The 27803-nt window shown below is 37.4% G+C and overlaps 2 protein-coding genes across 3 annotated transcripts; one reads left to right on the top strand and one right to left on the bottom strand.

Annotated features, from left to right (window-relative positions):
• Positions 1 to 1166: 1166 nt before the first annotated feature.
• Positions 1167 to 7060, bottom strand: LOC145765950 (ubiquitin-conjugating enzyme E2 D3-like). 2 transcript variants are annotated; one of them, XR_014288681.1, is made up of 7 exons: positions 6939 to 7060; positions 6547 to 6610; positions 6077 to 6108; positions 4106 to 4183; positions 3427 to 3532; positions 1378 to 2818; positions 1167 to 1342 (listed from the first exon to the last, which is right to left on the bottom strand). XR_014288681.1 is itself a non-coding variant. In XM_082577609.1 (6 exons), the coding sequence occupies exons 1-6, from the start codon at positions 6960 to 6962 to the stop codon at positions 2676 to 2678; spliced, it is 447 nt and encodes a 148-aa protein (XP_082433735.1). In that variant the 5' UTR covers positions 6963 to 7060; the 3' UTR covers positions 1167 to 2675. The 2 variants fall into 2 exon arrangements, 1 of the variants encoding a protein (XP_082433735.1); XM_082577609.1 differs by having other exon boundaries at positions 1167 to 2818.
• A 14854-nt stretch (positions 7061 to 21914) lies between these two features.
• Positions 21915 to 24538, top strand: LOC145766298 (S-phase kinase-associated protein 1-like). The gene is made up of 4 exons (XM_082577976.1): positions 21915 to 22147; positions 22703 to 22846; positions 23430 to 23570; positions 23913 to 24538. The coding sequence occupies exons 1-4, from the start codon at positions 21980 to 21982 to the stop codon at positions 23946 to 23948; spliced, it is 489 nt and encodes a 162-aa protein (XP_082434102.1). The 5' UTR covers positions 21915 to 21979; the 3' UTR covers positions 23949 to 24538.
• Positions 24539 to 27803: the final 3265 nt, after the last annotated feature.

The raw sequence follows: 27803 nt of genomic DNA, 5'->3' as shown, positions 1-27803 counted from the left end.
CTACTTTGAAATTTTAACACTCACTAACGCCGTTGGCTGTCATTTTTGTACATTATGCATGTAAATGATTGTGTATTTATGATGCTAGTGTTTTTTTTGTGAATCTAGTGTTTTTTTTTAGTCAAATCTAGTACTTTTCCACAGTGGTGTAGCCTGTGTTTTGCATGTCCGACTGTCCGTGGTATGCTGTGTGTAGATTCATTGTGGGTTTTGCGCACCAAAATAAGCTTTCTAACTTCTACAAGTAGGCTATAACTTTGAGGAGTAACATATCAGGTAGGCCGATTATTATTTATTTGTATCAGTCAAGAATGTCCATATTAAAAAAATACACAATATTTAACATAAACAAATGCATCTTCACGGAAGTCAGTATAAATTTTAAACAACTAAAATACCATAATTCTATTTGTATCAGCTAAAAACTGAAGATGATTTAGCAAATCGAATTCGATTTTTTAATTAATTCAGATTCAACTGACTCGTGTGAAAATACATTCGTTTGTATTACAAGACATGTATCCGAGTTGTTCATATCAAGCATTGTAGGTTTGACACATGTCAAGAGATATTTCATTTTCTAAGTTCCAATTTGGATAGTTTTATCTGATTACTTAGCAACCGTTTGGTGCAGCGGAAGAAGTGTTTTGATCGGTAGGTACATTTAAAAATTGGACAATTTTCTCGATGAACCAGCTGACTGCAGCATTGCTGCAGTTTACAAATACGCCAACTGCTTAGCACTAGTCGCCGTAGAATGATATGTTCTTACGGTATGTAATTACCAAATAAAGTAGGATCAACTCTCTGATTGAATGCTAGAAGAGTCACAATTGCAGGGTTGTCACTTAAACAATAAACATGTTCTGATTGGTTGGCGGTATCATTGGGTCTTACAGGAAATTGTCATGTTTCAGTGGCTACCGTCTTACAAAGGCAGTTTTCAAACTATCTTGCTAACTTTCATTCAAGAAGCATCACCGGTTGAAATATTTAGTCTATTGTCGACTTTTATTCCAATAATGAACAGCAACCTTCTGCACTTCAGTGACAACCCTTCAATCAGCGGAAACTCCACTTTGTCAACATCATATAGTGAATCAAAGCTACAAGCATGCGAAGCTACTGAGAATCGGTTTTCAAACAATCAACTCTACAGACAGTCATCAAATCTTACCTTGTATTATTGTGAATATACATCGCTTGGTGCTCAATGAAAATTTTGCTACAATGCACCTAATTGACAATTTAAACTGGACACGACGAAAGAATAGGAATTCAATGCACCACTCCACATTTCAACCACATTCAAAACGGGAGTAATGAAAAGACTTTCAAAACTCTTTCAACCACATTCAAAACGGGAGTAAAGAAAACATATAGAGATAGAAAATGATGACCCCGAGAAAAAGGAACTTGAAGATGCCATTGATGCAGAGGAATGGAGGAGTCGTTGCAGACAACTAGTCGACATTTAATGTTTAGGGATGAACGACCAAGCTTCTTTGAAGCAAAGTGGAAAAAAACAATTAGGCATAAGGCAGTGTCGGTGCATGGCCTATTATAGTTCTGTATTACTAAATACGCATATTAGTGGGTCAAGAAAAAAAACAAGAATGATGGAAAAAAAGCTCAACAATAGTAGTGAATGCCTTTGCTATCATCGTCCAAGGTTAAATGTTCCAAGGTAACGCCAAATGAGTAGCCTACAGAAGTAGCAATGAATGATGAGGGTGGAGAAGACCAATCGACCGACACAGCTTTTATGACGTCACAACGCACGCTGTGTAAGATGTTGGGTTGACGACAAGTTTTCTACAACCAATGCTAACGCATAAAACAAAATATAGGCTACATAGAACGACTTTCTTGATACAAATGCCATTTAACAATAGAGTGTAAATTCTGCCTATTTAAACTGATTTGAATGATTGAAGAATTACCGGAGCCTTTAGTCACCTTTTCATCCAAAAGTTTCTGTGTTGGGTAAAGTTCCATTTCATAAAGTTCACGAAACAAATTCATTGCAGGAGAGTTGCCAAAATATAATGCGGCAAACTGCACCGAAAGATGCCGCAAACGAAGCTAGTTAGTCCAGATGTATGTATACAAGATCACCAGTTGCATAATAGTGCCTCACCCGACGAAATTACATAATCACAACAACTTGAGGGAAAGTAGTTTTCAAATTGCGATACATCGAAACGTTATAGATACGTTTGAAGGAAGAGTCGGGCGCTTATAAAGCGACATTTGTTGTTAAGGAAAGATTGGAAGACGAGCGATGGGTGCAAATAAAAGGCATTCCATAAAAATAATTCGGATTAATGACAATTTTGTAGAATATTGTTGAAAAATTATTTTTATTCGGCGAGATATGAACCACTTCGCACTAATCGGTCTACACAAAGTCCAGTTCTTACAAAACAAGAGACGAAAACACATCCCTTTGTGACGTCAGTATTACTCACAAACAACCATGTAAGACACTGACAGTAAATGGTAAAGAATCCAATACCTAAGTTTAAACAAAGAAATATTAACTCATCCGGTCCGCGTTGCTTTTGCAACAGACGAGTTGTACGATAAATTGCATTGTTCCAATGTTAGCAGGCGTTGGAACAACATAAAGACGCAAGATTTTGTAATTGGAAGGTGGATGTAGTTGGGCTTCATCATACCATGGCGTACTTCCTCGTCCACTCCCGAGCGGTGGCTGTGTACTTAGTAGGATTGGATTTGAACAAGCGAGCGATCTCTGGGACAAGAGGGTCGTCTGGGTTGGGGTCGCACAGCAACGAACAGATCGACAGCAAAACTGAAATATAATAAAAAAGATTTTATTTATCTAAACGACAATGATTGAGTCTTTAGAAAAGATTCTTTTCATGATTGTCCAGCACAAAAAGTTTGATACTCAAATCACGATTTACGACCCCGTTTGGCATTGCGACCCATAGTTTGAAAAGCCCTGGTATAAGTAACACATCAACTTGGAATGAAAATTATCAGTGAGCTGTGAAATACATTGGGCTTCTGTGGATGGAAAGGTTGAGGCCGTTGGACCAGTGCAGCCGATGCCAGTAAACTAAAAGCTTCAAAGGTGCAAGTGAAATTTAAAAAACATATAGCCTATTGCCAAAATAAAGAGACAGTTATAAAATGACATCTAACATAACCTGCACTTGCACATAGCTTCAGCGTGGCCGAAAGTTAAAAGGACAACTTATGTTCGACACACCATTGTTGCAAAGTTGTTTTTTTTGTGGTTTTCCGTTTTTAAGTCAATTTTATGAAGCACCGCATTCGCGATGTCGTTCTGCAATGCCATTTAAACGAGTGTTTTCCAATGTATTTAACAATAAAGCAATGCATGGAAAGCAAAAACAGTAAAATCTAAAACAGGTGCAATTGAAGAGTGCCCACCTTTTGATATGGTCAGTGCTGGTGACCATTGGGACCGCAAGATGTCCAGGCAGATACTCCCGTTGCTATTTATATTAGGATGGTAGATCTTCGTCGTAAAAGCGATCTTGAAAGTAAACAAAGTGCTGCTAATTAGGCCTTAACATGACAACACACGTCAAACAATGTGGAGGCCATTTTCTCACAAGCTTTTCTTTTCAAAACAAAACTACAGCATTTAGGAATTACATCATGGTAAAAAATACTGTATCGATGTGATGGGTACAAATGGCCAACAACTGAAATTAATATTACGAAAAAATTTAAAATTTGTGCCTTCTCTATAAAGGCCTTTCACAAAGGTTTAGCAAATAGTTGTGATGCTAGTTGCGATAGAGTTCCACTCTTCAGATTCAACTGGTCACCACCGGCTTGACATTTGAAAGAACATGGCACACAAAGGAGGCGTTGTCACAGGGACGCCGATCAAACATCGGAAAACATGGCACAGGATAACGAATGATGATGAGCGTTATTAAGGCATAATGATGGCGTCATTGACCGCAGACGATATACCGCGCTGACATAATACTTTGTTGCAACTAAACCGCAAGCAATAAGGAAGACAAAGAGGATGCTTTTGAAGCTAGTCAATAGTCGTAGCAGCTAGACATTAGGCAAGTAGCATAATAAAACTAACCTTGGGCGGCTTGAACGGGTAGTCTGTGGGGAAGTGTATTGAAAGGCAAAACACACCTCCAGAAAAAGGAGAATCTTGCTAAAAATATAATGAAGCTTGAAAAATCATTGATGGAGCATAGTAGGGGGTGCAAATGCTGGGTACCACTTTAACATCATATACAGAAGCAACGCATCTTAGTTACAGACCAATAAAGAAATTGTAATCCTTGTATTGTGTTTAGTTTTAACACTTAACAGGCCATAATTTGCACTCTGTATGACATGGCTTCATTCGTTGTCTAAAATCAATATTTCAAACCATTTAAAAATTTAGCAAATGGCAACGTTTTGGATAAGTTGATTGATTGAGAAGGAAAAATAAAGGATTTGTAAGCTCTTCGGGCAGCCATGACAGACGATTAGAATAAACCACGCAATTTCAATAATATGACAAACATAAAAGCATATGAATCACACTGAATGAAGATAAGAATGATTCGCAACATCTTGTACCTCATGTAAACACTGTCATTCTATGACTCAACGTTGTTCAAAATGCTACGTTGATTAATTTCATGCCATACAATTATACTTGAAGGTAGAAGCCATTTTATTAGTTTTATAACAAAAATTTCAAATTACATTGGCTAACTTCCAAATTATTATATTGCTATATGTATACAGGGTCATCAGTAATTAACGTTACAACTTCAAACAATTTTTGAGTACTAAACATATAATATTATTGTCAAATTCTACCATTTGCGACGATAACAAGTCGGAGACGAAAAGGACCTGCGCAAATCATGAATAACTCTTTGAGGTATCTTGGTCGATTCTTTTTTCAGATTAGCCTTCAGCGCTTCCAAACTTTCGTGGTGTTTAGTCGAAACCTTGCTCTCTAGGTAAGACCAGATGCCAAAAACTAGGGGGTTAAGTCTGGGGATGAAGAAGGCCATTCTTCCTTGGAAATAAAGAACGACACATTGACTGAAAGCCAGTTTTGCGTTCTCTTAGCTCCATGTGAAGGGGCAGAATCTTGTTGGAATGACCAATTACGTTTTTTGAAATGTTTCTTTGCCCAAGGCAATAATGCATCTCAAGAACACCATTTTGGTAGTTTTCTTGGTTCAATTTCACTCATTGGTCCACAAAAATCAATGAACTCCTTCCTGATTTGTTGACTGCGGCCTACACCATCACTGATGCTGCCCCTTGTCTCCGAGTGACTACCCGGGGTGCCATGTCACCATCTCTTGACCAAACATGACCATTCTGACTGTTAAAATGATGCTGGACATTAAATTTCTTCTCATCGCTGAACACAAGGTTTGGGAGCGTGCCCCCTTCAATGCGTGAAAGCAGAATTCTGGCTCTGGAAGGACGTCTCTCGATGGTATTGGCATTTAGCATCTGTTTCTTTATGTGTTTCAATGGGCTCATCTTCAAATTGCCAGTTTCTTTTGCCAGTTTTTGAATGGATCTCTTGGGATTTCTTTGCACCTTTTCTCTGGTTGCTTTTATCAATTTTGAAGTTCCGGCACTTCAAGGGCGACCTTGGCCTGGTCAATTTTTGACATTTCCGGTTTCTTTGTGCCTTTTAAGAGTTCTCCAGACCAACATTCTGTTAATTTTTAAGTCCTTGCAAATATCACTCTTTGACTTGCCCGATTTGAAGAGCTCTACAATAACTATTCTTGTATTCAAATTTTCTTTCCTGGCTTATAAAATTGATGGAATGGCCCGTTTTGGTGAGTCCGATCCCTATTCAGTGACTTTTTGAATTTTTGTTTTTAAATTATCGGGTACCGTAGCCTAATTATCATTGCCGTTTTAGGGTTAGGGGTTAGGAACTCACCGAATCGGACTCACCAAATAGTAGCAGACCCTAAAATTGAAGCCTCAAAAATATAAAATTATCAAGAAATATTCAATTTATTAACATTGTAACGTTAATTTATTGATGACCCTGTATTGAGAAGTAACTTACTGGACCAAGTATTGTAGCTTGCCAATGAAAATCTGTAACATAGCAAAACATAGGAACAGATTAAAGCACTACCGGTACATAAGTAAACCTTAGTGTGTTGTCAGCTGCATGGCTAAATTTGATATTCAGAAATTTGTTGGTTCAAGAGTGATTGATGTGATGAGAAACATTATTAAATATAATATGATCACAAAGACGGGCTTCCTTGCTTTCCTTTGTATATACAGCACTTAATGACCAAACACAGTGCGAAACAGCCGTAAGCTTAGAAAACTCAAAGATAAAACCTATCATTACATATTTAAACTTTCACCAAACTATGATATTTTTTGCTGAAATGGATGAAACCTTTTCACAAAAAGCAAACTAGAATAGCCCCATGCCGAAGGAGTACTGTAGGAGTTATATACTTGAACGGTTGCAAGCAGCTTATAATATATATCAACAATGGAGAAATGAACTTCACTCACGATCATCTCCAACAGGACCAGCACTACACTGAGCAGGTGGGTCTTTAGTTATATCTGTCAATTCCTGAATAAAGATGATAACACGGAGTAGATATTTGTTAATATGTTGTAAAACAGTTTATGAAAAAACAAGTGGTTAGAACTTTATCAATTCCAACAATTGATTCTGCGCTGGTAGCATTCTCGGTAATAATCTTTACTAATATATATTCAATTAAGCAATTATTACTATGACAAGAAATCTATCTTTATTTAATTCTTTGTTATTGACGTGTTGGGATAAAAACATAGACCAGCTTCATTAGTAAGAGCTTACTAAAATGAAAACTATAATTGGATTTTAAAAGAAAGTTGAATCTGACGAAACAACATTGAAAACATACGGTATATACCTTGTTTATTCTTTTTAAAGCCATTTGGTGTTTATAAGTGGTAAAGGCAATCAAAAACTAATCAGATAGTTATTATTACCAATGATGGTAGTCAAATGACCGTTGTAAAAAAACCTGTGAAAAATATCATGTAAAACAAAAACAATAAAATTCAATTGTAGAAATAAAACAAACTGATTTCAAATCTAGACATGCACAGTTGCACACTTCACAATTTATTTATTATCGCCTTAGAACTGCTAAGGTATTTTAGCAACATGGCTCATTTTTAATTTTGTAGGCCTACCAGATTTAGAATGTCATCGCATTAAATATTTAATCGCCATTCGCCATCTCCGCTTGTAGCAGAATGCACATCAACATAAGTTATCTGTTTCCATGAGTTACGGTTTTTAGCAAGCTTACCCAGTGCCCACCCAATGTATTCTCACTGCGTTATGCAATTTTTAGCTTTATTTGTGGCGTATTCAACGCGGAGATCACAAAATGTGAAGATGGAAGAGATTTCTGAGATGGAATGGAAGATTTCTAAAATGGAATGGAAGATTTCTAAGATGGAATGGAAGAAATCTCAGGATGGAAGATGGAAAAACGTCTTCCATTTCATTCCATCCCATACCCTGCCTTCTGTGTCATTGTTCTTGGTATATACTGGATACTTGCATCATTACAGTACTCATCAGTACCTACTCGATAATGAGCTGATAGATGAGCATTATCGCTATATCTTATCCTAAAATTAAAAAAAAATTGGCCTTTCAGGCTTCAGCTACAAAAGTGTCCTTTTTTCATAATCCTGCTTCCCCAGTCAAAAATCGTTCCGGCGCCCCTGACGGTAACATCTTTGTCCTGTTCTTTTTTGGCAAATAAACTGTACGGTAGATTTTGTTGATTCTACCTTTTTCAAGACCCTTGCTAATGTTATGGCTAGTGAAATTGTTATTTCTTTTGCTTTGGTAATCGAAAATATACAACATGATGATGATGATAGCATATAAATCAATCTCATTTACAATATTCATTAATAAATTGGGGTAGGGCTGATAAATCTATTTTACATCCCATAGAAGTTATTCAAAATAAAGCTCTTAGAGCATGTTTATTTTACCCTAGACATGCCTCTGTAAATTTTTTATATGATAAATTTGATGTTCCCAAGCTTAATGACTTAATTGAAATTGAGTATGCCAATTTCATGCACAAATATAAAAATGGACTTCTACCTGATTGTTTTAATGCTTATTTTAATGATTTAAATAATATCCATCAACATAATACTCGCCACAAGATAAAATCCCAATATTTCTTACCCAGAACTAATAATAACTCCAGGCAAAAACTGCTACAGTACTTGGGACCCCAAGCATGGGGTAAGGTTCTTTCAGAAATTAAATGTTTGTCTCCCTTTTCATTCAAAAAGCAATATCAAACGCACTTGGTCGGTTGTTACTCTTGTTAAATGCAACTCTGTTGTGTATTTTTCAGTGGAATTGATCTGACATGTCTGACAACTTTTGGGATCTAATTTGTGTTTTGTTTGATTTCTCTGTTTTTGTTTTGTTTTTTTATGTTATGTTCATATACAATCTTTTCATGTTTTGGCTTGCATTTACTAACTCCCACATTGCGATTGTAACCTTATTCAACGTTTCATTATTTTCTCTAAGTGTTTTCAGTATAATTTTCATTGGTAGTATTTTTTTGTAAAATACGGTACTGCCGCCGGGGTGGAAGCTGACTTGGTGACCTCATAAGGTCTTTCGCTTCCTTCCTCTCTCACTTCTATGTAATGTACCAATGTATTTGTGGTGATAATTTGAGAAAAAAAATAAACCAGTGATTGATTGATTAAACGCTTCAAAAATAACCAGTTACAAATCGCGAAAAATGTCTCTTTTAATTTTAGCTATATAATTTTTCGGCATAATATTGAATCAAACAACTTAATGAGTTTCTCAGCATTTGTTCTTGATGTGACAGACTTTTGCACAAGGCTAAAATGGCAATACGCTTGGCAATTGGCATGTCTTCCAACTTTGAACTGGCAACTCTCTCTTCAGAAAAAGGAAACTTTTTTTATTGTTTCGAATCAGAGGTGCCAGATAAAAAATGTAAAATATTTTCTTTGATTTATTATTTTTTCTTTATATTTCATTCATATTTTTCGTCATTAACCTGTCCGGGACGAACAAATACTAGTAACTACAGTAGTTGATTTAGACCTACAGCAAGTCAATGAACAAGAAAAGGTGGCAAAGTATCTAAAAAGACAGAATATGCAGGAGTGTCATGACTGATATAATAGGACACTGCTTGTTTTAATAACAAAACAGTTATGTCAGTGCTGTGACCAGACTTAAAGCCAAATTGATTGTCACTGGTATTCAAGAAAGGCAATAGATGATTTAAATAAAACATTTAAACAGTTTTGAAATTGCTGTGTCTACAGCAATAGGTCTATAGTTAGCCATTCAAATTTTTTAGGTCTATTGACGCCATTTAAATTCTTTAGAAGCTGGACTAAGACAATGTCCAAGCAAGAATTAATTTGGTACAGTGCCATGACTAAGACACATATTAAAAAGTACACTAATATAAAAACGAATAGAATAATCAGCATAAAAAAAGATATTCAGCTGAAATTTTGTCAGCACCAGCAGCGCGATTTAATGGCAGTTTGACAAGCAAGGAATCAAATGTGTCCATGTTGCAACGAAATATTGAAAAATGATAAAATTTATCCCTAGATGAAATACACGTGTTAACAATTTCTTTTTCAGTGTAATGATGCTTCCACATCTCAGTAATTGCTTCAGGACGATCATTAATTGTAGGATCATTAATGTAACATAGCCTAACGGAAAATCTACGTGTGTATGAAGCACTAGCCAAAATGAGATTAGGCATTCTTATTAAAATTCAGTGCTTACAATCTTCTAAATTCAATTCCCTAGATTTCTTAAGCGAGACGCAAAGTATGTAGTCTACAAATCAAGTGGATTCCAGCGCGCGTAACGTCAGACGTCAGAAGCGCGTGACGTCAGAGAGAGAGTTCTCAGGCGCCACAACTTTCATTCAGATTCAGGCCCAGAAAACTGATATTTTGCACTCTCTCAACTAGTTGATCATTTATGCATAACATTTGCTTACACTTAATCAGTGTTGTACGCGTCAATGAAATAAATTGACGGCGTCAGCGTCAGCGCGAATTGCCTAAAAACTTTACGGCGTAAATTAAGTACCCACTGCGTCAGCTCTTCAAAAAATTGACTGCGTCAGCGTTAATTTCTAGCGCTATTTTAGCCAGGGTCTCACAAAACGGAAGTATTTCAATCAAGTGTAGGCTAACAATAGCTATAAATAAAGAGCAGGTTTTATGTTTTGAGACTGTGTATTCTAATTAGCTGCTTTAGCTTATTAGTTATTTCTTTGTAGAAACTAGGGATGGTAGATTACGGGACGCGCAACTCCGTTGTTCCGCCAACATTAGAAGGGTCAATTGCCAATTTGACATTTTTTTCACGCTTTGTTGCTCGGTTGTTTTCAACTAAAAACCTTAAATTACTTTAAAACCAACTTCATTCTTCTTATATAACCTATAAAATGTACATTATTTTGTAAATCAGAAAAAATCGTAACCCTTCTAGTGTTGCGGATAAGCCAAAAGCGGATGTAGTTGCGCAACCCGATATTCTACTGTCCCTAGTAGAAACACAAGCATTTCAAAACGTTTAATTGACAATCTGCTGCGTTTGGAACGCATAATATCCTTTCCAAGCGAAAACATGCGTTCCACAGCAGCGCTGGATGGTATTGGTGTTGTGTATTTCAAAAACAAGTGTTGGAAAGGTTCACTCGGAAAGGTATCACTGTTCCAAGCGTGCTGTGATGGTTTATATATAAATATTTTAACGAGGTCCACTGCAATAAAATCGCTCTTTTCAGGGGCATAGAGCTCTTGAAATAATGTATCTTCAAACTTCGCAATGACATTCATTGATTTTTCGCTTCTCTCTATGATCCCTCGTTCTCGATACTGCTCACGATATGAGTGATCACCATTTGGCGAACTTCTTCCGCTTGTATTCCAGGTAGTCATTCCAACCAACGCGAAAGCCGGCAACTCGGATGAGTCGCGCTGGCCATATTACATTGTGAAACTCTCAGTGTGAAACGAGATAATAAAAATGACGCATAGCGCGTGACGCTAAAAATCGGCAAAATAGTTGACGGTGCTATCACTTCCGTCAATTAAAAAATAAACTGACGGCGCTAGCCTCAGCGTCAACAAAAAGTTGACGCCGTCAAATGACGCACTTAATTAGTCGCACGTAAACTGTTCGTATCAAATAGCATGTGTTTTGTAACTTCTTTCATTTCTATATTGGCTGCTTCATGCAATTTATCCACACTCTTACCCAGTAGCGTAGCCAGGAATTTTGAAAGGGGGGGTTGACGAACCAGCAGTGGGGGGTCTGGGAGCCCCCCCAGAAATTTTTGAAAAATTACTTTGAATTTGGTGCATTCTGAGAGCATTTTTAACAAAAATGTGGGTATGAATATTCCTGTAAAATGGTGCTGTCCGGTGGCATAGCAAAAGGATAAGATCATGTTTTCTTCGGCATTTTTCGGTAATAAAGCTAAGTCTCTATGTTTTCTTGTTGCTAATTCCTGGCTGAGATGTTTAAATGTTTGGTATTGGCAAAAATCGCTCTTTTAATGCAGTTTTGTTTAAAATTAGGCAATTCTTTTTTAAACTGAAAGCATCATTCTCGGTAACAACTAGAACATCACACAACTAAGGCGAAAGAGAAAATTGAAAAAAGAAAACTAATCGGGGAAAAAATGATAGTTTGCGAAAGAGAGCTTTTTGGCGCTAAAAGCAACTACTTTCATGTCTTTATTTTCGCAAACCATCATTTTTTCCCGCTTAGTTTTCTTTTTTCAATTTCTCTTTCGCCTGAGTTGTGTGATGTTCTAGGTTTTTCCATCTTTCTCAAGCATAAAGAGACTGAAAGCATCATTCTCAATATCGTGACGTCACACGCGTGCCAAAGGGGAGGGGGTTGTAACCCCAAACCCCTCCTTGGCTACGCCACTCCTCTTACCTGACAACAGAAGATTTGTGTCATCCGCAAAAATGATAGAATCAGTAGGGGAGAGTGGGGTTGGTTGAATCGGGGGTTGGTTGAATCACGGTCGACTGCGCTGAGACTGAAATCATTGAACCGAATCAGATGACTTTTTTCGCAAGGCATGGCCATCATTTCAGCATGCTGAAACGCACGAGTTTCGAAGTTGATGTTTAGTTGGTGTTTTTGAGTACCCCCATATTTTATAGCTGTTTGTAACATTTCAGTGTTGTTAGTATTTTTCGTTTAGCGTTAGTTAGATAGTGTGCAGATAAGAAGGTGGAAGTTATTTTTGTAGCCAGTTAGCTAAGTGTTAAGAAATCAGTAATGACGGCTAAGTTCAAACTCAGTGTAAAAAGCTTTTACTCTTATTTTCTATGATATCTTGGTGGGGTTGGTTGCATCACGTGATTCAACCAACCCCGTTATATTTTAACCTGATGAAATCATTAATCAGAGATGTGTCAAATAATCTGCCAAATGAATCCACTAACACTAACCATAATGTGATCATATTCAAACGCCTGTGATGTCACAGAACATTGGCGTTGCTGATGAGGCACCAGCCTCAAACGAAAGCTCAATTTCTGAGGTGCAAGGCCTGTTGGCCACCATAAGCGATGAGGAACCGGTCAATACACCTTCAACCTCTCGTTCACGTCGGAAAAGACTCGCATTGACAAGTCCTGGAGTTAATTCAATGCCATTCAGCCCTGAAATGATGCGTGCGTTCCCCAAGGCTCCTGTCAAAACAGGTAAAAGAAATGGAGGAAGAAAACGCCTCAAGTGTGCGATACTGACGGGCACGCCAGAAAAAGAAGCAACTGAGCATAGGAGTGCTGAGAAGCCTCAAAAGAAGAGCAAGATTCAATCAAAAGAAAAAAGAGGTTCAGCAGCTACTGCAGATGGAAGAGCATGGCTATGCAACCAATGTGGAGAAAATTACAATAACAGTGTTGACAGAGAAGCTTTGGTGAAATGTATCGCAGTTGGCTCATGAGCTCTGTACAGATGGGCTGTTTATCTGCACAAAATATGTTAAACTGTTTTGCTTGTTTTTGTGGAATGCTATAAATATTTTGCCATTAAGTTAGTTTGTAGTTATTCGAAATAATGTGTTATGTTATACAACACAACAAGGAATTTTTTAAAATGATTTTATGAATGATTCAACTAACCCCACCATGTGATTCAACCAACCCCGTTGTCTCAAAAAGTAGTAGGCTACCTTTTTTGAAATTTGCATCAATTTTAACTGCTTTGTAGTATCTACATGAAACCGTTTTCATCTAGTAGAGTGTATGTCCAAGTATCAGCAGACCAATTTTTACCATGATCTGTAGTCTGTGGCGCCCACAAGCGGAATAAAACCCTAAAATGATTCAACCAACCCCACTCTCCCCTACAATTTACATGATTTAGGAAGTCGTTTATATAAATTATGAATAATAATAGAAGGGCTAAGATAGAACCTTGAGGCACACCAGAAGTTGTAACACTACCAGAAATTTCTACCGTCTGAAAACGATTATTCAACCGTACCTGTTAGCCTACTGGTGTAGACCTTATGGTCTCGCCCTCTGCTAATTTAGCAATTTCGCATGGAAGCAGTGACGCTGGAAACCTGAGATTTCTTGACTTTTGCTTTTTTTTCTTGCCCCAACTTTTAATCCCGATTATGTTGGTATCGGATAATTGTAAAGTTCACAATAAACCTTTTGTCACAGCCAGTTATGAAATGCAAGAAATTTGCTGATATTCAATAGCTTGATTGACAGTTTACTATAGACCGATCCATCGCCTAGCAACGTTCAGCCAATCAGAGCGCATGAGAGCAAGCTATCTTCGCTGGCCAATTATGTAGCATTGGTTTTATGCAGTTTCTGTCACATTTATGCTGTGATTTTTTAGAAGTCGAATTTTCTTCTGCGGTACTTGCAGATTTGACAGCAAATACCTATTTGAGATGTCTTAAAAAACTTAAAATCGGAAACTTGCTGCAAATAGTGCTTTCTAAGACACGATTTAACTGGGTTGTTGGAGCCACAGCCATGCAGTGTTATCAATGTTTTGAATAGTTGATCATATTTTTATAGAAGAAGTTACATAGCCTGGATGGTGTGCTGTGCTACAACTGCTACCTTGTTTGTTTGATTTGTTACAATTCACTGGAGTGAAAAATTAAATCTATAGGCCAAATCTTTTAAATGAAACCCATTTCTTAGCCTGCAAAGAGTCAAAAGTGGCTGATTTTACAAAGACAATTTCAAACATTTTTCTTTGCATTCTTTGTATTTAATGGCACTTGTGGCATTTTGCGTCAAAAAATCAAACAGGGTTTTAAATTGCACGTGACTTAAACCAGTACAATATGCAAACAATTCATTAACAGGAGAATTTAAAATGGAACTTACACTAAAAAATTACCCTTCTTGCAATTGTAGCAAAAGAAGAGATTGTGATTCATAGGCTATTGCAATTATAGAGCACAAAGTTCTTCTATCAAAGCTTGATTTTCAGTTACCAGCTTGCATGATTCTGCAATGAATAGTATATAGCCTGTAAACTATGGTTGTTTAAATTTAATGGTTGCATAAGATAAAAAAGGGAACCGAAACATAGCCTATAATACCAATAGCCTATAGCCTAGTAGGCCTATCGTATGCTACCAGTAATTAATTCATACAAATCAAGAAATAAACCAGTTAGCCTAACCCATTGCAAAATGACTAATTGAGATGTCATGGATAATCATAACCTATCATTGTTTTGTGCTTCTGAAATACTTTTTTGCTTCTTTTGTACATGGTCATGGTCATCTTGTTCACTGTTCATTGCATCATTGTCATGAGACATATCTGGCAGAACTCTTTTTTCTTTCATTCCATCAGCTGGAATTGGGTCTGGATGTATGATAGAAGGTTTTCCATCCACAAAATGCTAAAAATGGTAACACTTCATGTATTTTAATACATTGCAAAACCACCACCACAAATAAACATTTAAATCAGTCTACCAGTAGCCTACCCCCCAGCAGAGCTAGTAGATTGTTTAGGCAATTGATGCAGCATTGTAAGACGGTTTCTGTTTTGATAAGATCGCAAACAATTTCAGATTCTAGATAGTATAGTTACCACCTACCTTTGAACAAACGTATGAATGAAGGTGAATTCTTGACACGTTTAGCTGTACATGAAGCCGACCATATGCTTTGATCCAACGTAAACAGTCTTCCAATCTTGTTTTTGGTTTAGGAAAGCAAATGGAAGTGATATCTTTGCATTTGTCTGGATCATTGTCGTCAAAATTGCAAGTGCCATAACTAAATCTCTTATTTACCACCACGAAAACAGCATAAACGTGACCAAAACTGCACAAAATCAATGCTACATAATTGACCGGCGAAGATAGCTTGCTCTCATGCGCTCTGATTGGCTGAACGTTGCTAGGCGATGGATCGGTCTATTAGCGTGCGGTTTCATTTTGTGTTTGTTGGCGGAGCTAAAATTCCATTCTTTACCCAGGCAGCAAAATCCGTCATTTTTACATTGATTCAATGTCGATTTTGCTGTCTGGGTATGGAGTCGCGATCTGACGCGATATGAGTCATTCTTTGCTGGCATACAATAATTAGGAAGGTAATTTGTTATTTGCGCAAATTGCTTTGTAGTGTAAAAAGTGCATGAAATACTGTTTGCACAGAAACGGAAAAAAATTGATGAAATTCTGTGTTCAACGCAAGAAGACTTTCAAAATAAAATGTGAACTGAGAAATTTGACCAAAAAATGGCGAAAATAGGTCTAAAGCCGAGTCTTTATCACCTTTTTTACCTAAAGTACATAATCACGAATATATTTTGCGGAATAAATTGATTGAAGTGATAGATAAGGCTTTTGACCAAGGGCATACTTTTTCCCATTGTTATTTGATATAAGCCGACGGAGCAATTAGCAATAAGAGAGACGTAGACCTGATGGTCTCGGCCAGTAACTCTTGCTGCCAAAAGGAAGCAGTGATACAGTTAAGTAACTTCGAAACCACTGGAGGGGTCTTCCTCTGATACCACAGTGATAAAGTTTTGCCAAAAGAATTTAATGATTTAGGCCTACTGTGTCAAAAACTTTTGATAAATCTAGAAAGATGTGTGTTCTGCTTTGGTATCATGCACGTTTTAACATCCGCGTTTTGTCGCTTTTATTTTTTTTTTAGACCTGTGTTATGTTTGGCATGGGCCTATTGTTTTTTCGTTGTGATGGTCAGAAATAAAAACAAACTGAACTGAGATGGGAGAAACCTTCCATTGCACATGGAAATTTTGTTGCTAAGCGTCTGGCAACATCGTTTCCATTTCCAAATTTCCAACTGAATTCATTCCAAAATTAATGTAGAATGTACGGTAGATTGCAGGATTGTTGATATATAGGTCGAATACTGTGTTGGCTATAACTATAAGGACCATCAAAATAAATAAGTTGAAAACGAAAATAAATGCAAAATGAATTTCTCAGGATTTCTAGTTGTTAGCAAAATTTTCATATTTTGCTGACCCTTTTGAAGTAAACCAGATATGAAAATTTTAATAATTTTCCAGTAAATTTATCAGCCTATTAACTGTGTATGAAAATAGCTTTTGCATTTGCAGTGGCTACTTTTACCATGCAGTAGACATGTCTAGTCCCTGAGTGGATGGTCTTCTTTATCACCAGATCACTTTTAAAGCTTTCTTTACAGATTTTTCAAAAGCAGAAAAACCTTCGCTTTATTACCGTAGCTTCTTCAGTCGTATTTTCAGCTGTTTTCATCTGTTATCTTATGGTAGTTTACTGTGGAATTCCACTTGCACATTACAGATGAAACTATCCAACTTATAAATAATTTTATTAGTATATACATTTAATTGTTCATTGAACGGAGAATTGCTGAAGGTAGATATAATACTGTATGGGTTTCTGAACTATTACAACTACGTATAAATAAGTAATAATAAATAAGTTATGCACCCTAAAATAATTTTAATATCTTAGATCAATTTCTACAATTTTATTAAAAGGTCATTTTCTTGAACCATAGACAAGTACACCTAGTCATAACACGATGTTTAACAGAATAATACAATATAGTTTATCTTCACTTTATTGTATTACCGGTATTATGTTAAATGCCATGTGGTTGCTAGGTTGTATGTCCAGGCCTTAAAACTCGTGTTTTTTTCCGGTAGTCATCGTTGCCTACCGAGAGCTCCTTCTCGGCGGCCAAATCTGCATGTTTGGAGGCCAAAATACAAATACGATAGCACAAGTGAATAGCATTAAACTTGCAACAATGTTAAAATGATCACTTATCGTTGTTGAAGTCTGGGCGACGTCCTGCAATAGAATCGTTGTATCACGCATTAAATGCTTTATCGGGATTGTAATCCGGTATTGCGGGACCATCTAACAACCCTAAATTGTTTTAACTGCTCGCAGCTCAGTAAATTGTTTCAACTGCATACCGCCTTTCATAAAACCTGACCATTTATTCCGTTATGATGTCACCATTGAGGGTGTGAAGTCACTAACCCACAGCGCTCTCAACTATGAAGACACGTGTTTTACCCACGGATGTCAACTAATCTAGTTCTCCTTTTTAACAACGATTCAATGTCCGACAACATTGAATCGATATAAAAACGACAATATTGCCAGCCGATGTAAATTAGCACTTCGGATTAACACTTTGTTAAAATAAACATCGGGAATTGCAAACAACACTTACAGCGCTGGTGATCGCAGCTGGATGTATTAAATACAACAGTAGTGACTATGATGCGCTGACCTAATTCTGCGTTACTCTTTGATGCTACATATTTTCGACATTTAATCCACGACCATTCTATTGCAAAATTAAATAATTAGCTAGAAGAAACCGGCGGCCAAACTTGGCCGACGGAGGAGGTAACACAGACGGTCATTCAAGCACTACTTAGCGGCCATTCCCATGGCCGCCGGCTGCTTTAAGGCTTGATGTCTATGGATCAGTCTCTGACACGGATTCTCAAGGGTCAAAAATAAATTATTTTATGTATTTTAAATAAAAATTGTATTACACCAATTGAACAAATTTTTGTGTGGAAACAGAACAATTTTGTGTTGGACATCCATGAACATAAATTTTTTGAAAGAGTATTTGTGTAGAAATTGCCTGTTGTACAACATAATTAGGGTTAAGGCCTATCAGCAAAGCGACATACCTGTAGGTTAGCTTACCAATAGTCATAGTAGGCTAGCTCCATATACGTGTCTATTCTCGTCATTTATTGTATTTATACCCTTGAGGTTATAGTCCTGATAAGTCACTTAAATGCATGACACTGTTTCTTCTTTTGCCTTTGCTTCAACCCCCAAAAAAGCAAAACTATCTCTGATCTTGTCATTTCTGCAGCAGTTTAGATGCTAATTTGTAGTGCCTGCAAATGGAATTTGTTTCAACACAGCTCGGGAATCGCTGTTTTTCTTTTTACAAACTTGATTTAAATTCACAGCGGCTCAATTGATAATAGGTTAATTGTTAACACTTATTTTAACTGGATTCGAATTTGAGTAGGCCTATTGAACTTGGAAAATTTTTGTTTACCAAAACAGGTGTGACTACCTTTGACGAATAAACTTAAATAGCCTACACAACTATTTGCTTCGGTTCTCTCAGTCAAATTTTGCTTTACTGTTGTTATTCAATGACCAAAGTAACTGATTCTGCGCACTATATTTTTACTGGTAAGGACTAAGGAGTAAGATTGGTCTCTGTAAATATAACAATACTAATCTCAATTTTGTGAGAATGTCAATCGACAGAAGTTTAGAAGATATATCGTCACCATTATACTAATTTGAAAAAAAGCTTTTATCACTATGATATATAATTTTAGTGTTTTGCTTTTACGATTTTTGACTGTTATTGATGCCATCTTGTTTCGTTTATCATGCCTTCGTTATGTTATGCAAAAACAAGCCTCGAAACTGAAGGCGGCCATCGAGGCCATGGCCGCGATTAACCTACAAAAACCAACATTATGTTCGCCAGGTCTTGCCCTTCTGTTGGCCGCATTTGTCCGCCATAAAGTTCCGAGAAAATTTTACGCAAGCGGCCTTGTGAATAAAGTACCTTGCCACTTATAATCACAAAGGATTAGAAAGCAGTCAAAGTACCCGATAAATCACAATACACACTGTCTATGCTTGAATTGTTAACATTATTGATTGACCAAGCAGCTGATGTCTGATGATAAGCAGGATGCAAGTGACATCACAATACACTTTATTGATGCGATAAATCATTATTGTCGAAGTTCCGATGGCCGCCATGTGCTTGTGATTGGCCACCGAACAGTTTGCTTTAGTCGGACACGTTTGGCCGCCGGAAAATTGTTTTGAGGCCTGAAAAAGATACGTTTGAGCATTGACAATATGTTTTGGCGATGTGTGATGATTATAGTCTTAGATGCTATGTCATCACATGGTAAATAGCCTCTGCTTTACAAAGGAATGTTTGCTTCATAATAAATCATGTAGTCAGGGCTGCGATTTTTGCTTTTTTCGGTGACGAGGTCACTCGACACGCGCCATCACTATTCGACAAACGCCGTGCCTTACAAAAAAAAAAACGAAAAAAAAAAGGAAAATAAAAAGGTAAAAAAAACTGAGAGAGGACTAAACGTCGTCAGGTCGAGGAACAATCGGGGGGGGGGGGCATCACGTGATGCAATCATAAGAGTGCTGGCTTACGTAAACTTTCTTGCGCCAGGTACTTCAAAGCAAGGTCTAAATGTGACGCTTCACACGAGAAACTCCCAAGGCGTCAGCGCCGCCATTTTGAACACTGCGGGAGAATGCTTTGATCGAAGTTCCAACGCCTAGCATCAAACATTTCGCCACACACGTTTTGTGCTATTCGACACAGCGGGTTTCTTTTATAGATAAAATAACCGAAGTAGGCTACTTTAATTGTCCACGTGTTTGCAAGTTTGTATTTATGTCTGACTTATGCACTTGTTGTTCCAAGATTGCAGAAATGTTTTGCAATGTGAATAAGGAATAGTAGACAGATAAACACGGTTGCAACTTGACTTCCATCCACTAAAAGGGTTTCTGTGATTACGTAATGGGCGATTTTGCATTCACAAAAGCACACAACCCAGCTGGCAAAACCCGTCGTTTTTACATTGATTCAACGTCTGCAGACGTTGAATCGAAAAAACAAGAAGCGAAAAATATACTAGAGTAGTCTATCACGAGTCACGACCGCACTGTTTCATTTGTAGTGATGTACCAAAAGTAGCGATACGCACTCTGTTACGTTAAATAACTTAGGGGGGAAAGTAAGTTAATTTTGGGTTGATTCAACGTTCGAGTCAGCACAAATCTATTTAATTTTCCTGGCGGGTTACATTGCGTACCCAAATAGCAAAAAAATCATCATTTTTGCATTGATTCAACGTCTACAGACGTGAAGTCAATGCAAAAATAACGAATTTTGCTGCCTGCGTAACAATGCCCAAGAAGAAATTTACGTTTGCTTTACATTAATTCGACATCTAGCGACTTTGAATTATCATAAAATAACGTTAATTGTTCAACCAGGTACCGGTAACAAATTAATATCTCACTGCAAGATGATTGCCTCGATTTACGCTTACACTAACATAATTTCGGCACAATTGGGATACTGCGAGCAAACACAAAGTCTGTTGGATAAAGAACTAACTGTCAGAATCGGAATCATAAGACGCTGTATGGGAGGATGAGGTTGTCGCGTCATCACTGAAATACTTGAAGACGCAAAACTGCCCGTTCATGAACGCGCAATGCCATATGATCAGAATCATTATTTTTCTTTTCTGCCGAAGAACCGTTTATCTAATTTCGTACTACTTTTTTAACTTGACCTCGTAGCTTTTCTAATTCCGATTTGTTTCCGTCATAAAATTCTTTACAAATTTTGCAAAATACCACACTAACTTTTCCTTCTGTTTGATAATCTATAGCAAATAAATTCCACTTTTTAACTGTATCTTCTTTCACGATGATTTATATTCGCAACGACAGCGGTAAACAATAAGCATTCGATGAAAGAATAACATTTGCGTAACAATTAAGCCAGTATTCATAAGGTGGCAAACTTTTTACAGTTCACAAGAGCATTGTCGGCGCATAAAATAACTTGCGTGATGCTCTGGGCTACCGCCGTGTGACACGCAATGAAGAAGCGCATAAAATTTCGTTTGATTAAACATTAAAGCATACGGCAGTTGTCGCAGCAATCTAAGGTGTGTTGATTTGGCGACGGCAATGTTTTTTACCGTCGTAGATGGAATCACTCAACCAGCGTGCGATTAAAAACAGTAAGTGACTCTGATACCACACAACTTGTGCGGTAACTCGCGGCCAAACGCTTATAATCTGACTCTTGTGACGTCATATTACTATTCGACAAACAAGCGTAGAATTTTTGGTCGTTCGACAAGAAAGAAAAAATCGCAGCCCTGCATGTAGTGTTGAAATACTATTACTAACCTAGGTCAACCAATAATTTAACAGTATCGTACCTTCCAACCTAAACTAATACGGTATGTATTGTATCTTATATGTCTATTATTTTGATTTTTTCTCTCTTTGTCAAACTGATTTATTGCTTTTGGTCCTATTTAAAACTATGTACTACTGTAGTTTAATACTATGGTGTCTCTTGCATTGTATGCTTCTCAGTATATTTTTATCTGGAATCAAAGCATGAATATAGAATAAGGATCTCGGTAGCTTTTATTGCAGCTTCAAATTACATTGTGCTGTTTATAATAAACATAAACTGGAATTATTATTGTTTTTTGACACTAAGTAATTTAATGAATTAAGACATTTTGTTACTACACAATGCCTAACATAAAGCTCCAGAGCCATGATGGTGAAACCTTTTTTGTGGATGTTGAGATTGCAAAGCAATCTGTGACGATTAAAACAATGCTGGAGGACCTTGGAGTGGATGAAGATGATGAAGAAGGAGTTCCTCTTCCCAATGTCAATGGAGCAATTTTGAACAAGGTTACAATAACTGTTGGCTCCTCATTGCTTGACAGTCACTTTGTGTATTTGGATTTTGGTATAAAGGGCCTGTATTTTACTTGAAAGAATCATTATATGAACAATTAAACTTGTCATAGTGATAACATCGGAATATTTCTGGCTCATATTATTCTGCATTTGCAAAAGTTGTTTTGATTTCCATGTCCTGACATGCTTTGTTTACAATTTGAAAGCTTTATATCGTATCATAGTTTTTTTGATGTATGCGATCATGGTTTGTGGTTTTGATGAAGTTAAAGTTGATTTAAATGAAGTGAAGTTTAGTTGATTTAAACATTATCTATTGTGTTGCTTTCTAGAATACAATATGACCAATTTGACCATATTTTCCTCAGAAAAAAAAATGATGTTCCTTTTCACATAATTGTAGTAGTTTAGAAATTTAACTTGCAAACAATTATGGCAACAGAAATATTAACATATGGCTGACTTGTAACAGAATTAAAAGTAGTAACACATGGCGGTTTGAAAAGAACTTGTCAACAATGTTTGACTTAATCTATCAATGATCAGGTGATCCAGTGGTGCACTCAGCACAGGGATGACCCACCTCCTCCCGAGGATGATGAGAACAAGGAGAAGAGAACAAATGATATTCCAGTCTGGGACCAGGAGTTTCTTAAAGTCGATCAAGGAACTTTATTTGAGTTAATTCTGGTAATGCTGATTTTTTTGTCGTATTTAGCTTGTCGTTTATCATTTTATTTGCGTCTTCCTACAGAGGCATGACATAACGTGTTCTGCCTAAAACACGACCCGATCGTGTGCTCTTTAGCGGTGTCGAACTGGTGTCCTTCCGAGCGCCGTACTGGTGTCCTTCCGAGCGCCGTACTGCTGTTCTTACCATTTGGCTTTAAACAACCGACGTTCAGTTTGTTTTTATTTCTGACCATCACAACAAAAAACAGTATATGCCAAACGTAGCAGATGTCTAAACAATGTAGAACCGACATAACGCGAACGTTGTAACGTGCATGATACCGAAACAGGACAATCAGTTTAAGATATTGCATGGACGACACGTGCTGAGGTCATGGCATGTCGCTCTTTCTGGTAAGTTTCTAATTTTCCTTCACTTTCCGCCGCCACCAATTCCTGTTGCACTTGGTTGCCGAGAAACACCTGTGACGTGTTCATTGATATATCTGTAACAGGTGCTTCATTTACAACACAAGTTCAGCAAACTTATAATTTTATTTTTCATCTTCCCACTGTCTCAACCGGAATCGTAATTTTGTAGGCCGCCAACTACTTGGACATCAAAGGCTTGTTAGACGTCACTTGCAAAACAGTCGCCAATATGATTAAAGGGAAATCCCCTGAGGAGATCCGGAAAACTTTCAACATTAAAAACGATTTTACTGAAGATGAAGAAGCCCAGGTGAGCCCCTAATGATCTTGGACGGAGAAAATGTTTGTAGACGATGATAGTTTTACGTACGTGTAGACTAGAAATAGTCTTTTTACCACTGACGCAGTCCAGGTCACCGAGAGTGGCAGAGTGGAGTGCTGCATGATACGATCAATTTAAATTGTGATCTATTGAGAGGAGCAACGAAATCTTAACCGTTGGTTGATTGATTGAATCTTTATTTTCTGACTGGGAAAGCTTCTTTGAGAGCTTAATCCTGGCAGTTTCGCATACTTGGAGAGGATTTGTACCACTGACGCAGGGTCGCAGGCCTGGTTATTTACGAATTGCTGATTACATCTTCTTGTTCAGGTTAAAAAGGAAAACCAATGGTGCGAAGAAAAGTAATCTTTACAACCGACTGTGGACGTGTCTTGTAGTTCTACATCATCTGGGGTCCTCTCACTGATGTCAACTTCCAGATTTGTTTCGTTTTATAAACTTTATCGTTTGTTTAAGTTGATGTTTGATAACATGAATTTAACATTGCATGATTATCAATTTACAAAAGTTTATATGTGACCTTGTGAATAGAAGTCAATTGTTTTTGTTAGCTCATGGTTTTATTTTAATTATACACAGTTTGAACAACTGGGAGAATGTGAGGCTGTGCTTAAAGATATGACCTTTGGTGGTACGCTGAAACGCAGCTACCCACCACAATATAAATTTTCTTATTTTTTTACTTCATGTGGTTTAGCTGCGTTGCATCAATGTAAACTACTGGATTTTGAAAGTACATAAATTATTCAATTTATATTCTAACTCTTAACCTTGAGTGTAATACAGACTTAGCGTTTGGTAAGATCGTATATCGCTTAACTTCAAGCTAGGAACTGGGTATTTGCATGTTTGCTTGCTCTGTCACAAGTTTCACCGTATCAGTACAAACAAATGTTCATTTTTGGTGTTTGTTGAATTACATTGCCTTGTTTCTTTCTGGCTGTGAAAACTTTTCCTCCTCCCCAGCCACGTCAGAACATCAAAGTGGGTTGAAATTTTACTTGACGCGATCCTTGTTTTCAAGGCAACTCTTGAAGACGCAGCATGAAGTTTGGTAAAAACTAATTTACTATTTACCAGTATACGCTGCTCATTGTTGTGGTAGCAATTTTTCTCGGATTGAGAAACCTGCCAAGAAACTTAAACCAGTTTTGCACACTTGTAGACTAGAGGCTTTGCACCACTGACGCAGACCTGGTCACCGAAAATGACAGTGAAGTTTACTACACCCAGAGATGGGCAAGATCACCAGTATTGGTGATCTTGAAGATCAAGATCACCAAACTATGTAATCTTGAAGATCAAGATCGTGATCTTGAAGATCAAGATCACTTTCAAGATCACTTTTTGTGTACTTGAAAAAAAAATGAAGTTTTTGATCAATGATATTGCAAAAAATAATTACTATTAGAGAAGGGAAAAAAGGACTGAAGAATTGTTGGATATGCTAGAGATGAGAGAGACCATAGACCAACTGGCAAGGGCAAATGGAGTAAGATGGTATGGACATGTGATAAGAAGAGAAGAAGGAAGTTTTCTTAGAAAGGCACTAGATCTAAAGGTGGATGGGAAGAGGAAACGCGGTCAGGGGCGCCGGAAGGGGGGGCGGATGCCCCCCCTGCCCTCAATTTTTCTGCAGATGGAGGGGCAGGGGGGGCAATGGTGCCCTTTTAAAGTCAAGTAAGCAACTGCACATTTTGCAATATAACAATTTCTGCTATTCGCTTTTAGCCTAATAATAATCTTTCATTTTTGCCTCAAAATAATATTTCCGGCACAAAATTTTGCAACACAGTAGCCTACAGGCCTTAAAACTCGTTTTTGTTTCGGGAGCTCCTTCTCGGCGGCCAAATCTGTGTGCTTGGAGGCTAAAATACAAAATAAAAATAACGATAGCACAAGTAAATAGAATTAAACTTGCAACAATGCTAAAATGATCACTTAGCGTTGTTGAAGTCTGGGCCTCGGCGACGTCCTACAATAGAATCGTTGCACCACGCAATAACTGTTTTATCGGGATTGTAATCCAGTACTGCGGGACCATCTAACGACACTCGCACGAGTGTCTCCAATGTGGCTGATTTTAAAGAAGTTTGCCACTCCCCTAGAATTCTTTTTAGCAACGAAAAACAACGTTCGACATGTGTTGACGATGACGGCAAGGTAATAAAATAAGTATTTCAATGATGTGAAGGACATTACTAAAAGAAGCATAATTTTTGCAAAATATGATCAAAAAATGTTTTCCCCTTGGATGTCAACCAACCTAGTTCTCCTTTTTAACAACGATTCAATGTCCGACAACATCGAATCGACATAAAAACGACAATATTGCCAGCCGATGTAAACTAGCACTTTGGATTATGACTTTGTTAAAATAAACGTCGAGAATTACAAACAAGACTTACAGCGCTGGTGATCGCAGATGGATATATTCCATCAATAACAAATATCCAGTGCTGTACTCGTAAAAAAAGCACAGGGTATACTGTCAGATTTGCCAAAATGATCAATAATACACAACTTTCAAAATACTTATCTTTATTCTACCATAACATGAATTATCAAAATTGGACGAGGGGTACAAAATTATTTATTTTTGGAAAACCAGAGGGCATACTATAGTTGCTCGAAAAAGCAGAGAGTATACTGCGTATACCGCCGTATGCCCTCGAATACAGCACTGCAAATATCCCCGCACAATGCAACAGTGGCCATTATGACTCGCTGACCTAATTTTGCGTCACTCTTTGATACTACATATTTTCGACAGTTAATCCACGATCATTCTATTGCGAAATTAAATAATTGGTTAGAAGAGACCGGCGGCCAAACTTGGCCGATTGAGGATGTAGCACCGGCGGTCATTCAAGCACTACTTAGCGGCCATGGCCGCAGGCTGCTTTAAGGCTTGACAGTAGGTTACATCACTATAACATAGCATGATGCCCTTCTTTGTATACTGGACACTTGTAGGCTATCATTACTCAATACATAGTGAGCTGATACATTAGCATTATCGCTATATCTTATCTTAAAACTTGACAAAAAATTTGCCTTTTAGTAAAAAAAAAGTGCCCTTTTTTCGTGATCTTGCCCCCCCAGTCAAAAATCGTTCCGGCGCCCCTGAACGCGGTCGTCCAAGAAGAACGTGGAAACAACAAGTGAAGGATGAGTTTAAAAAAGTCGGACTGAAGGAGGAAGATGCAAGGGACAGGGTGAAATGGAGAAAAGGGATTAAAACAATTGCTGCGCGGAAACAATCGGCCACCCCCACTAGTGGGGAACAAACCGACGATGGATTATGATGATGATGAATTACTATAAGTAACCTGGGTAAAGGTATATACTGTAGTTGGTATTGCTAACTTTTACTTTTAACTACTCGATCACTGGCCTAAGAATTGTAATAAGTTAGTGACTTGCTATTAGGCCTATCGATTGCTGACTTAGTTTGCGTAGAACCGCAACGTCACACCCAAGGCCGAGGTTAATTACAGTAGGCTAGTACTGAAAAAGTCACAAAATTTGCAATTAGTTTTATACTTTTTATTTATAATAAATAAATAAAAATAAACTTTGAACTGCATCATTTATTACCAAATTGTTGTCTGGTTCATGTGGGAGTTTTTATTCGTGTTACTAAGTAGTTTTAACTTTCACTGTATTATGTCAATGTTTATTGCATCATTTACCCATCTGGCAACCTTGATACTAAGTTCAGAGGTTTGCGGTCAGACAAACCGCTGCATACTCAGACCTTAAACAAGTCTTGGTCTGGTTGATTTGCTACAATAAACCACTTTACATGACCAAAGTCGGCTAGAGTCCAGATTTTTTAACACCGCCATTCTAGACTTTTGAAACATCTAAAATTGAGTCAAAGAAAGCAAACATTTCTTTAAAATTTACACATGGAAATTGTGAACAAAGTTAAATCATTTTTTTATTATACGTCAACATAAAGTACACGGAAGTTGACTTCTTTATTGTGACCAACACAGAAAACTTTTTTTCAATTTTGAAATGGCAACACTGACCAGATTGGATGGAGACTTTAAATCGTCTTTTGTTGGACACATATCACATTCATCATCATCATTTTCAGCCTGTGAGAGCCCACTGCAGAGCGTAAGCCTTCCCCTTTTCATGCCACTTTACATGATCATGTGCTAGTTGGTACCAATTGGTTGTATTGCA

The sequence above is a fragment of the Aplidium turbinatum genome, chromosome 3 (genome assembly GCF_918807975.1).
Source record: "Aplidium turbinatum chromosome 3, kaAplTurb1.1, whole genome shotgun sequence".
NCBI lineage: Eukaryota > Metazoa > Chordata > Ascidiacea > Aplousobranchia > Polyclinidae > Aplidium > Aplidium turbinatum.
The sequence above is the reverse complement of the archived record's forward strand: the minus strand, read 5'-3'. Positions and strand labels throughout refer to the sequence as shown.